The sequence below is a fragment of the Pseudorca crassidens genome, chromosome 4 (assembly GCF_039906515.1).
Source record: "Pseudorca crassidens isolate mPseCra1 chromosome 4, mPseCra1.hap1, whole genome shotgun sequence".
NCBI lineage: Eukaryota > Metazoa > Chordata > Mammalia > Artiodactyla > Delphinidae > Pseudorca > Pseudorca crassidens.
Window position 1 is genome coordinate 72,684,486 of NC_090299.1, and position 14,036 is coordinate 72,698,521.

At 37.1% G+C, this 14,036-nt stretch overlaps 1 protein-coding gene across 4 annotated transcripts in view; it reads right to left on the bottom strand.

The window, feature by feature from the left end:
• Positions 1–14,036, bottom strand: part of SCFD2 (sec1 family domain containing 2) — a 414,129-nt gene that overhangs the window by 335,565 nt on the left and 64,528 nt on the right. For all 4 annotated transcript variants that reach the window (XM_067735963.1, XM_067735964.1, XM_067735962.1 and 1 more), the window contains exon 4: positions 8,872–9,047. In XM_067735963.1, coding sequence (XP_067592064.1) covers positions 8,872–9,047 — 176 coding nt within the window. The remainder of the gene's footprint in view (positions 1–8,871; positions 9,048–14,036) is intronic.

Below are 14,036 nucleotides of genomic sequence, written 5' to 3' on the forward strand. Positions count from 1 at the left end.
TTTTGCAAGTGACAAATCAGGACCTCCCAGGGTGTTGGTGAAGTCAGGAACAGACCTAAAATGAGCCATTACATTTCCAAGCCTAGCCATCTGGCTTGGGACCTAATAGAAGCTCTAGAGGACTGAGAAGGTAAAACCCACCAATTTGCTATAGGACAAGCAGACATACTGTCATTTAGTTTAGTTAAACTTGATCTGTACAGAAGAGATGCTCTGAAGTTTAGTAACTCATAAAGAAAACTAATTCTACCTATTAAAAACTGCTTTGGCAACTGATAAAATGCTGTGCCGACTTTTCATTGCAAAGACAGATAACATTTAAAACTAAAGCAACATTTACCTGGAAAATCATGAGTGGCTCTATAAATCATTTATATTTTATTTAAACGTCATTTTCCAGACTTCCCTGGTGGCACAGTGGTTAAGAATCCGCCTGCCAATGCAGGGGACACGGGTTTGAGCTCTGGTCCAGGAAGATCCCACATGCCACGGAGTAACTACGCCTGTGCAACACAACTACTGAGCCTGCGCTCTATAGCCTGCGGGCCACAACAACTGAAGCCTGCGCGCTCTAGGGCCTGTGTGCCGCAACTACTGAGCCCATGTGCTGCAACTACTGAAATCCGCATGGCTAGAGCCTGTGCTCTGCAACAAGCAAAGCCACCACAATGAGACGCCAGTGCACCGCAATGACAAGGAGCCCCTGCTCGCCACAACTAGAGAAAGCCTGCTCATAGCAACAAAGACCCAATGCAGCCAAAAAAAATTTTTTTTAATTTAAAAAGTCATTTTCCAAGTTGGATTTTTTTACTTAGAAATGTAAATTCTACCTAAAAAAAAAACTGGAGATAGATACTACATATATATTTATAAAGTATGTTTTTTAGAAAGTATAAACACAGCTGCTTCCTCTACTACATAGTTTGCTATCGTTTTATAACCACCAATAAATTGTCAATAAAATTTTTCTTTGAAACAATTAGCATAAAAACATCAGATATACAACGTAGAAACAATGAGATTTAAATCTGGATTTAAGAAAAATACTGTTAAACATCATCAAATAGTAAGTAAAAAAAGACAGTAACAGTTTTCTATGTAACAGTCTCATTCTTCCTCAGTAAATTTTAATTTAGAAAAACAAAATCTAGTTGAGAATATATTAAAACTATTACTTGCATAAAGTAAATTGGCATTTGCAATATTTTTGGCTCAGCTAAAGAATAAATAATGACTACTATTTATTGAGCATTTACTAGATGTCAAGCACTGTACTTAGTGATATACATATGTAATCTCATCCAATCCTGACAATAACACTATGATATAGGCACTTTATTCCCATTTAGATGAGGAAGCTAAATCAAACTTTCTTTTTTTTTATAGTAATAAAAAAAGAATTCTTCAAAGGCTACCACAAAATTAAGTAAATCTGTACTTTGATTAAAAGAAAAGCAGGGCTTCCCTGGTGGCGCAGTGGTTTGAGAGTCCGCCTGCCAATGCAGGCGACACGGGTTCATGCCCCGGTCTGGGAAGATCCCACATGCCGCGGAGTGGCTGGGCCCATGAGCCATGGCCGCTGAGCCTGCGCATCCGGAGCCTGTGCTCTGCAACAGGAGAGGCCACAACAGTGAGAGGCCCGCGTTCCGCAAAAAAAAAAAAAAAAAAGCTACTTTTACAAGTGAATACATTCATTAATAGAATCATAGATGCAGCCACGTTCAGGTTCAACTTCGTTTCTACATTTTTTAACTTGAAATACAAACAGAATTACTTGTTAATTAGCACATATGTGCTGAATGCCTAAAACACAGACTGTGATATTGGACCTTGATGAAAATGGAGAGAAAAAGGAATTGAGAAGATGCTTTATCCCCTTTGGTTTTTAAAAACATTCACTGCAAATAATTATTAGATTTTTCCCGATAATAATCAAAAAAGTTTTTCTTTTGAGCACACAGTATTATCTTTCTGTCATATTCCAGGGCCTGAGTCAAACATAAGTCTTATGAATAGTACCCAGATCTCTTGCTGACTAGTCATTAAATCGCCAGAACCACTGAGCCAGGAGATGGCAGTGAGGAGAAGGAATGCAGTAACCTGTGTTTAATTATACATTTCCAAGACCAATTTCTTTTTCTTTACCAAGGTTGTCTACAGGGTTACTTAGGCCATGAAGTCAACACTGAGGTTCAGTGACGGAGGCTGGGGAGAGAGTGGTGGAAATGAGTCTCCAAAGAAATACACAGCTCTCAGCGCTGGCTGAGATTTGCATTAGGTGGCTCTCAAGCCCATAGGAAAAATCTAGACATTGTCCTCACGCTCCAAGTAAACTCAGATGCTCTACTTTCATACCGAAGTCTGTAAATAGGGCAACTCAGCATATATTATGACTCATTACAATAATGGATGAGTGTATACTAGATAAAATAAGCCTGTTCATAAACAAAGAGCAATTGCTATGGCTGGTGTATAAGTTCGCCTGTGCAAAAACACTAACTTATGAGGACCCAGAAATGACTGAGAACACAGTGCTGGTCAGGGTAATGTGCAATTATGATAAAAGTGAGGTTTTAGCATTTTAAATGTTACTTCTTTTTCCCTGTCTTTTTATTCCTTCTCCACTTGCTGAGAGAAGCACACCAAGTACCGTGGTCACATCTGAGGCAGTCTAACATGGAAAAGGATTCCAAAATTTAATTATAAATATAAGATGCCACAGAATTAATACTGTGTCATGTTTCTTCAGAAATCTCTGGTGAGTTGAAGGATTATCATTCTTGGGAGAAAACTGCTGTGCCTCGTTTTGAAACACACTTGTTAGATTTTGCTGCTAGAGATTCACCTTGCAGGGTGTCAGTGGTGGGCACGGGTGAAGAGGTTGTCCTGGTGGCAGGGCAGGAGGAGGGAGGGAGGTTGTAGCAGTGGCCTAGAGCAGGTTGCCAGAGCCCAAGGGAGTGCATGGCGGGAAGCAGGGGCATCCCAGTGCAGGGTGTCAGCATCAAAAGAGGGTGAGGAGGGCATCTTCGCATAGTGGGTGGCAGAGCTAAGCAGGGGTTGTTGGAACCCGAAGTGGCAGAAAAGAACCTCACAGAGGCTGGCGGCAGTGAAGACCCAGTACAGGGTTTCAGAACCTGAGCAAGATGAGGGGTGTGTCTAAATGGCGACCAAGGCCCCTGTGAGATGAGGAGGGAATCTCTGTGAGGGAGTGGGGTGGGCAGAGAAGGGAGGGGAATGAAGCAGCAGCCCTAAACAGGTTGTCAGAACCAAAGGAGGTGAGACAGGCATCCATGGGGAGGTTGGAGGACAGCAATCTCCCAAGATAGAGTGTCAGAGCCTGAGCAGGGAGGTGAGAACATGCAAACAGGGCAATGGCGATAGTCTGGCACGGGATGTCTGAGCCTACAGAGGGGAGACGGCATCTGTGCCATGGGAGCAGCAGCGGGGCTTGGTGTGGGGTCCTGGAGCCTGAGAGGGGTGAGGAGGACACCCACACAAGAGGTGGAAGCCAGGCAGCACAGCACTAGAGGTCAGAGCCTGAGTGAGGTGAGAAGGGCATTCATGTGGAGAGGTTTCAATAGGGGCACCTTTGTGTGAAGTAAAAGAGAACATCCTTGTGGGCCTGGCCATAGCCTGGAGCAGGAAGACAAGCCCAGGTGAGGTGAGGAAGGCACCTGTGAGAGGGGCAGCAGTGCTAATGGAGACTGGTTACCTACAGAAGGGATTTATAGATAAGGAAAGGGAGAAAACTAGAATGAACTCTGTGGTATTACATTAGAATTGTGACCTGGTTTTTAATAAGTAGATATAGATATAGGTGATATAGATAGATATAGTTACAGAAAAAATATAAGGAATAATTGATAAATCCACAATCATAGTGGGAAACTTGGAAACACTTCTGTCAGAAGCTAATAAGTAAGGAGATAAAGAATTTTTTAAAAATGTATCTTGAATCATTTATATTTATTTGAATTATTTATATTATAATAATATATATTTTAATATATATTATATATGATTACTGTAAGCTAAGGGACATTTATGTAACACTACATAAAACAATTAGAGAATAAACGTTCTTTTTGAGTATATGTGGACCATTTAGAGAAATGAATCACATACAAAGGAAGTCACATAAATAAGGAGATTATGTCATTCAAAACACATTCTCTGACCATAATCTAATAATCAAGTAAAAGTAAGTTTTTTTAAAAGACCTCATATAGGGCTTCCCTGGTGGCGCAGTGGTTGAGAGTCCGCCTGCCGATGCAGAGGACATGGGTTCGTGCCCCGGTCCGGGAAGATCCCACATGTCACAGAGCGGCTGGGCCCGTGAGCCATGGCCACTGAGCCTGCGCATCCGGAGCATATGCTCCGCAGTGGGAGAGGCCACAACAGTGAGAGGCCCGCGTAAAGCAAAAAAAAAAGCAAAAAAAAAAGACCTCATATATTTATAAACTTAAAAAATATCATGCAATCTAAATAATAAATAAATCAAAGGGAAAATCATAATAGAAATTGTGAAATATTTAGAACTGAATAACAACAAAGACAGTCAAACTTTTGGACTAAGCTACAGCAGTATTTAGAGGGAAATTCATAATCTTAAATACATTATTTGAAAATAGGAAGTTAAAAAAAGAACAACAGAGTAAAACCAAAGAATACAGAAGAAAGGAAATAAGATAAAAACAGAAATTAATGAAAAAACAGAGCACAAATGAGTATGTCAAAATAAAAAACTAAAGCTGATTATTTGGAATGACTAATAAAATTCTGCTAATACGAACCAAAATCAAAAGGAGAGTTAATTTTGCAATAAAAATACCAGGTATTGAAAAAAGGAATTACAACTATATATTCAAAAGAGATTTAAAAATTTTAAGAGAATTCTATAAATAAATTTATGCCAATTTGAAAATATAGATGAATGGATTTAAACAAATATAAACTACCAAAATAATCTCAAGAAGAAACAGAGAATTAAATAGATCTATAAACACTTAAGTAATCAAATTGGAAGTACAAATCTAAGTCTAACAACAACACAGCAGGTCCACATGATTCTAAATTTAGGCATATTTCACTTTTAAGCAACTGAAAATTCCTTTCTTATACAAATAGCTCCAAAGAATACAAAAAATGAAACTCACTCTGATTTTACCTAACTACTGTAACCTTTGTTGCGACACTGGACAACATCAGCACAATGAAGAAAAATTGTAAGGTAATCTCACCTACAAGCATAAATGCAAATGCATAAATAAAATATTAGTAAACTAAATCTAGCAGTGTGTGTGTGTGTGTGTGTGTGTGTGTGTGTTTGTGTGTAGGATCAAGTTAAACTTATCCCAGGAATGCAGTAATGATTATTTAAAAAACTATAAATACAATTCACCACATTAACAGATTATGGGAGAAAAACCATATATATATATTCATCTAAAAAATTTCAGAATCTGTATTAAGTGAAATTCAACACTCAGGCAGGATAAAAACAGCAATAACAACAACAACAATTCAGCAAAATACAATTAAGAAGGAACTTCCCTAGCCTGATTAAAAACAAAACAAAACATAATATATAATGGTAAAATTTTAGAACATTGTGTTTAAAGTCAGGAATAAGATGAAAATGCCTATTTTCATTGCCTCTGTTAAGTAGGGTTGTAGTATGCCTGGTCAGTGCACTAAAAAAGAAAGTGGTATGAAGTGTGTAAAGGAAGTAACAAAACTGCCATTATTCACAGATAATATTATTGCCTGCAGAGGAAATACAGGACAACCAATGAATCACAGCAAGAAATAGGAAAACAAATATTAATAGAAAATGCAAGGTTGGACAAGTGATCACCAGTCAAAAGTCAAGCCAAGAGTATTCCAATACACTAGCAATGAGCAATTAGAAAATTCAACTTACAACTGGTATTAAAATCATTAAAATACCCATAAAAAATCTAGTAAGTTTCTTTTATAGAGAAAGGCATAAAACTGGACATGTTAATTTTAACACTGTGGTATTAATTCTGTGATGGATAAACTGACCACTGAAACAGACTAGAAAGTGAGATACAAACCTATTTTTATATGAGATCTTAGTGTATCATGTATCATTGAGAAAAGGATGAATATTTTTTGGTTCCAAATAATAGAAAACCAACTAAAATGGCTTAAACAATGAGAAGAATCATCATCTCACAAAACAAGATATTCTGAGGTAAGACTCAAAGTCATCTTTAAGGATTTAGGTTCTGTTTATCTTTTTCAGGATCTCAGTGAGCTCCCTTCATTATTACAAAATACTCAAAGTGTCACAAACATATATCAATAAAAAGGAGCTTGTTTCTTCATTATGTATTTTTCTACAAGGGCAGAAGAAAATCTTTCTTAGAAGCACCTCCAGCAAACTTCGCTTTGCCTCCCTTAGGCTAGAACTGCTAAACCAATCATTAGGTGGGGAGATGAGAATATTAATATAGTCTGAGACCAATCAGGATTTGCCTGAATCATGTGGGAAAAGAGTGGACACTGGAACAAAACTGGTGTTCTGCCAACATGAGAAAGAGGGAAATGACTGTTAGGTAAGTAATCTACAGCACAATGAATAGTTCATAAATGGTGTGGGGAGAATAGGCTATCCATATGGAAGAAAAGAAAATGAGATCCCAATAATATAAACAATGATAAATGCCAGGTGGATTAAAAATTCAAATGTCAGGGAGGGCGGGAGGGAGATGCAAGAGGGAGGAGATATGGGGATATATGTATATGTATGGCTGATTCACTTTATTATAAAGCAGAAACTAACACACATTGTAAAGCAATTATACTCCAATAAAGATGTTAAATAAATAAATAAAAATTCAAATGTCAAAAACAAAAATTAATTTTTAGTGGAAAATACTGAACAATATATTTAGAAATTAGGGGTACAAAAAGATTTCTAATATAAAACATAAATAAGAATAAACTATAAAAGATAATATTCATTAACTAGAGTACATCAAATGCAAAAATTCTGTACAACAAAACATATAGGTATTAAATTTAAAAGCCAAACCACAGTCTGGGAGAAGTATTTGCATGACATAAAACAGTTTTTTCTGTTACCTAAATAGATAAATAAGTATAAAAATGAGCAATTGGTAGAAGAGGAAAACTGAATAGCTAATAAATACTACAGAAGGTGCTCAGCCTCATCAGTAGCCAGAGAAATGCAAATTTATACAAAGATAGTATTGACCCATTATAAAAAAATGTTTGAATTTGATAATACTGAGTGCTGGACACTATGCTGGGAAACAAACTGTCATCCAGTCCTAGCAGAAGAGTCAACTAGTTCAAAGTCTTTGATGATCAGTTTGGTGATATTTGGTAAACTCAACAATATGCATGGTCAACAAAATAACAATCCTCTCCAAGGTATATGCCCTAGAGACACTCTCTCACATGTGGACCAGAAGACAAGTTCCAGGACATTCATCTCATTCTTTCAAACCACACACACACACACACACACAAATATGGAACAGTCTAATTATACATCAATATGGATTCCATAAATTGAATGTTTATACAATTAAATCTATACATGTCAAATTTGGATTATCTTAAAACAGAATGCTGAGAGGGAAAAGCAGGTTGTTTAGGGATACTTATAATGTGATATCACTTACATAAAAAGTAAAACCCATAGCATAATACTCTGTATTATTCATGGAAAAATAAATATTTAATATTTATTAAATATTAATTTATTAAATATTAATTTATATTAATTTATTAAATATTAATTAATATTTAATAAATAAATATTTAACATATAGAAACAAGGAATCAAGCTTGTGATTACCTCTGGGAAAGGAAAAAGGAGAATCAGAGCAGAAAAAGGGTATAGTATCAGAGATGCTTCAACTTTATGTCTAGTTTTATTTCTTTAATGAAAAAGGATATAAAGTAAACATAAAAAACTAGTAAATTATATTGAATCTATGTGTAAGGTACATAAATATTTGTCATATTATTTTATGTGTTTGAAATACTTTATAATTTTTAAAAATACATCTTCTTAAAAGTTTCCCATGAAAATATTTTATCAATAGTGAAAAGATCCTACTCCACATACATCTCTCTTCATGAAAATTACAAATGAGGACTTCCCTGGTGATCCAGGGGTTACGACTCCACCCTCCCAATGCAGGGGGCCCCGGTTCGATCCCTGGTCAGGAAACTAGATCCCACATGCCGCAACTAAGATCCCGCATGCTGCAACTAAAAATAAGATCCCGCACGCCACAACTAAAGATCCCACATGTGGCAAGGAAGATCCCATGTGCCACAACTAAGTCCCAGAGCATCCAAATAAATAAATAAATAAATAAGCTAATACTTTCAAAAAAAAAGAAAATTACAAATGGAGTTTGCCTCCCTTTCGTCTATTATAAGCATCATGTTAAGCCACATGCTATATGTTGTTTAAGGATTAGAAAGTAGTGTCAGAAGAAATGTAAACAGTAGCAATATTCTACAGGAAAAGTAGCAAGGATTAAATAAAGATGCCATGAAGATCAAGAAAGGCCCAAATGGCATAAAACTGAAAAGAGATCTTCAAAGTTTAGTCAAATACTCAAAAAACATTCTAAAGTATTGAATGAGAAGCCAAAGACGTTACTGTCAAAAAAAAAAAAAAAAGTAGATACAGAAAAAAACTGCTACTTGAATTTTAAATTGGGGGCACTTAAGAAAATATGATATAGGGCATATGTCAACAATATGATTATTACTAAGATTATAATAAATATCAAAGATTTTCCCTGGAATTAAAAACTTTAATTATTAATATCCCAAGAAGCTCCCAGAGCAACATACCTGGAGAAGGAGCCTTTCAAAAGCCAGAAAGTTGTCCCACTTGGCAGTCTGCGGGTGTTTCAGAGTTTGAACAGTGGCCAGCCCAAGCTGTAGGAGCCCACAGTGATTCCCTAGAGCTTTGAGGTTGTTCTTGAAGAGATGAATATAGGACGTTAGCTGTCCCGGAGTGACTCTCCCTGGAAAAACATACAATTTATCAGTGTACCCTCTTCTGGGAGTGGTAAAAAAAAATGAAGAGAATGCCATTAATAATACTACTGCAGGGCTTCCCTGGTGGCACAGTGGTTAAGAATCCGCCTGACAATGCAGGGGACACGGGTTCGATCCCTGGTCTGGGAAGATCCCACATGCCGCAGAGCAACTGAGCCCGTGCACCACAACTACCGAGCCTGTGCTCTAGAGCCCACGAGCCACAACTACTGAAGCCCGCATGCCTAGAGCCCGTGTGCCGCAACAAGAGAAGCCACCACAATGAGAAGCCCGTGCACTGCAGCGAAGAGTAGCCCCCGCTCACCACAACTAGAGAAAGCTTGTGCGCAGCAACAAAGACCCAATGCAGCCAAAAATAAATAGATAAATAAATAAATTAAATTAAATTAAATTAAAAAATACTACTGCCTTACATCAGCACAAAACTTCAGAGTAAACTGCAAGCTTGCCTAAGCTATCGTGACTCTTAAAACAACATGGTGACAACAGCAAAGTTGAAACTATTAACTGCGTTTTGCAAGCAAGAAAACACATGTTAAGTGATCTTGCCAAAGCCATATTGCTAGAATTCATTTCATAATTCTGAAATACCCCATAAATAAGTTATCAAATAAAGTCATATGAATAAATATTTCTTGAGCTCAATATGGAGTACCTCTCCAAGACAAATGATATAGCAATCTAAGAGGCAAAAAAGCAAGGTTTCTAATTGTGTGTGTATGTCTATAAAGGAGAAATCTGTTATGACTATAGCTAAAACTTTATCACTGATATCCGTGGGTTCATGACAATATTCATAAGCATAAAAGCTGGCTGTTTATGGAACAAAAATGTATGGAGAACTAGAGTGGCAAAAATCCTGGAAGATGAGATATCAGAAGAAATGGTTTGGTATGGTTGACACAGTACATTTACTACAATGGTCACCTCTATCTAGAATGAGACCCCCACTTCACAGAAGACTGGAGTACCAAAAACAAACAACAAACAAACAAAAACAAACAAAAAACCATCTGTTGAAGATTCACTCTTTCAGAGCTTCTAAGTCCAACTTTTGCCTATAGCAGTCCTTCCATTTAGTCGCTTCCCACTCTAATACGTCAAATTTCACTCCTGCCGTTCATCAATGCTATGGACTGAACTCCTGAACACCACAGATTCTCCTCATTGGGCAAGAAGATGGCAATGGGGCCAAACATAGATGCAAGTCAAGTAATTCTTTCCTTTACATCTTACCTACACCCTGTTTGTGGTTTACTCTCTGATGCCTGAAATCCCAGTTTGTTTGTTATGTCTAGTTTGTTAATATTTGGCAACGAGACCACCTGTATTTATTTAGCACTTTATCGTTTATACAGTGCAAGTATGTCCTCTTGATTTTCACAGCAGCTCTACGGAGTAGCAAATAAGTGAGAGCTCAGTGTCTTACATGGGGCTAAATGGCATTTGTCAATTAATGGTTTTGCCACAGACTATAATACACAAAAAATAAAAACCTTGTTTCAAGCAACTTATAAGACTGCAACATATTCTATCTTTTCATTACATATTTTGAAGAGATTAAGGATTTTGAAGTGCCTTATTACCTGTTTATCAGGGCGAGCATGTAAAGAAGAAAAACAGTGGGAATGATGAGCAGGGAGCTGAGTTTCACTAGTTTCTTTGGTCCCTCGGCAAAGCATGGTTCATTCCTGATTCCCAAGCAGCAAGCTAATGATTTGCTTGCTTAAGTACTAATAGAGAAGAGCCTCATTAACCCTTTCTCTGCTCGGTTTTGAGTCAGGTTGATTAAGGTATAATTTACATACAGTAAAATTTATCCTTTTCTGGTTCAGGGTGTTCTCAAATCAGTTCTATGAATTTTGACAAATGCATGTAGTTGGGTAAGCACTGTCACAATCAAAATACAGAATATTTCCATTACTCCAAAAAGTTCCCCCTTTGTAGTCAATTCTCTTTTCCCACCCCCAGCCCTTGGTGAACACTTATCTGCATTTATCTGGCTTCTGTCCCATAGTTTTGCCTTTCCAGAATGTTCTATAAATGGAATCATATAGTATGTAGCCTTTTGAGTCTGGCTTCTTTCACTTTAGCATAGGTATTTGATGTTCATTCATGTTGTTGCTTATATAGGTAGTTTGCACCATTTTCTTGCTGAGTAGTAATCCATTGTATGAATGTGCCATGGTTTGTTTAGCCATTTATCCATTCACCAGTTAATGATTATTTGAGTTTTTTTCCAATTTTTAGAAATTACAATTAGTTATGCTGAGCATCTTTTCATGTGTTTGTTGGCCATCTGTATGTCTTCTTTGGAGAAATGTGCCTTTAGGTCTTCCACCATTTTTTGATTGGGCTGTTTTTTTGATACTGAACTGCATAAGCTGCTTGTATATTTTGGAGATTAATCCTTTGTCAGTTGCTTCATTTGCAAATATTTTCTCCCATTCTGAGGGTTGTCTTTTGGTCTTGTTTATGGTTTCCTTTGCTGTCCAAAAGCTTTGAAGTTTCATTAGGTCCCATTTGTTTATTTTTGTTTTTATTTCCATTTCTCTAGGAGGTGGGTCAAAAAAAGATCTTGCTGCAATTTATGTCAGAGTGTTCTTCCTATGTTTTCCTCTAAGAGTTTCACAGTGTCTGGCCTTACATTTAGGTCTTTAATCCATTATGAGTTTATTCTTGTGTATGGTGTTAGGAAGTGTTCTAATTTCATTCTTTTACATGTAGCTGTCCAGTTTTCCCAGCACCACTTATTAAAGAGGCTGTCTTTTCTCCACTGTATATTTTTGCCTCCTTTGTCATAGATTAGGTGGCCATAGGCGCATGGGTTTATCTCTGGGCTTTCTATCCTGTACAAATCAAAACTACAATGAGGTATCACCTCACACTGGTAAGAATGACCATCATCAAAAAATCTACAAACAATAAATGCTGGAGAGGGTGTGGAGAAAAGGGAACCTTCTTACACTGTTGGTGGGAAAGTAAATTAATACAGCCACTATGCAAAACAGTATGGAGGTTCCTTAAAAAACTAAAAATAGAACTACCATATGACCCAGCAATCCCACTACTTGCTATATACCCAGAGAAAACCATAATTCAAAAAGACACATGCACCCCAATGTTCATAGCAGCACTATTTACAATAGCCAGGACATGGAAGCAACCGAAATGTCCATCAACAGAGGAACGGATAAAGAAGATGTGGTACATATATACAATGGAATACTACTCAGCCATAAAAAGGAACGAAATTGGGTCATCTGTAGAGATGTGGATGGACCTAGGAAGTGTCATAGAGTGAAGTAAATCAGAAAGAGAAGAACAAATATCGCATATTAACACATATATGTGGAATCTAGAAAAATGGTATAGATGACCTTATTTGCAAAGCAGAAATAGACACACAGACGTAGAGTACAAATGTATGGATACCAAGAGGGAAAGGGGTGGGGTGGGAGAAATTGGGAGATTGGGATTGACACATATACACTGTTGATACTATGTATAAAATAGACAATAAAGGGGAACATACTGTATAGCACAGAGAACTCTGGTTAACGCACTGTGGTGTCCTAAATGGGAGGGAAATAAAATGGAGGGGATATATGTATATGTATGGCAGATTCATTTTGCTGTGCAGTAGAAGCTAACACAACATTGAAAAGCAACTATACTTCAATAAAAATTTAAAAAATAAATAAATAAAAATAAATTGAAAAAGATTCACATATCAAAATCCACCAACATTTTCCAAAAAAAAGAAAGAAAGAAATTGTGAATAAAGCCTTCACAAACATCTTTGTTTTTTTTTATGTGTGTATGTGTCTGTGGACATATGGTTTCATTTTTCTTAAGTAAATTTCTAGGGTTGTTGGGTCATATGCTAAGTGTACGGTTAACTTTATAAGAAACCGACAAACTAAGTTCCAAAGTGAGCTGTCCCACCAGCAACAAATGAGATTTCTATTGCCTCACATCCTCACTAGCACTTGGTATTGCCAGTTATTTTGGTTTTAGCCATTCTATTAGGTATCTAGCAACAACTCACTGTGGTTTTAATTTGTATTTTTCTAATGACTAATAATGTTGGTCTTTTCAAGTGCTTATTTGCCACCCTATATCTTTTTTGGTGAAGTCTGTCTGTTCAAATCTTTTGCTCATTTTTATTAGGTTGTTTATTTTCTTCCTGTTGAGTTGTGAGTGTCATTAACTTTTATCAGTCCATTGGCTCAACATATATTTCTGTGCCAGGAACTGTTCTTACTGCTAAGAATAAACCCATGAACAAATCAGACAAAAATCTGTCCTCATGGCCAACAAATAAAGAAGGCAAATGATTCCTGGATGCTCTCCTAATTAATTCAGCTCATTACATCTCATTCTCTTCTTAGGAGATGGGGATCTTTTGTGCAGATGATTAATATTTTTACACAAAAACATCTTGACATATTAAATATTAACATTAAATATATGAAAACAAATTTTCACATGAAATGTGTTCAAATCTAACATTGCCATGAGCTCCATTTATTTGTTTATACACTGTGCTGCAGGTGACGCAGTGTGGTCCCTGGACACACAGAGCTTTGTGTATCAAGAGAGAAAGTCATAAAACAATTATATAAACAACTGCTTAATCATTATTGTGGTAAGTATTGCTAAGGCAAAAACGAAAATGTCCTGAAACCATGAAAGGCTCTATGTGATATGTAATTGCCCACCTCTCCAACCTTATCTCCTGGACTGAAGGAGGAGGAATTTAAAAGGCTCAGAATAGGGTTTCCCTGGTGGCACAGTGGTTGGGAGTCCGCATGCCGACGCAGGGGACACGGGTTCGTGCCTCAGTCCGGGAAGATCCCACATGCCGCGGAGCGGCTGGGCCCGTGAGCCATGGCCGCTGAGCCTGCGCGTCTGGAGCCTGTGCTCCGCAACAGGAAAAGCCACAACAGTGA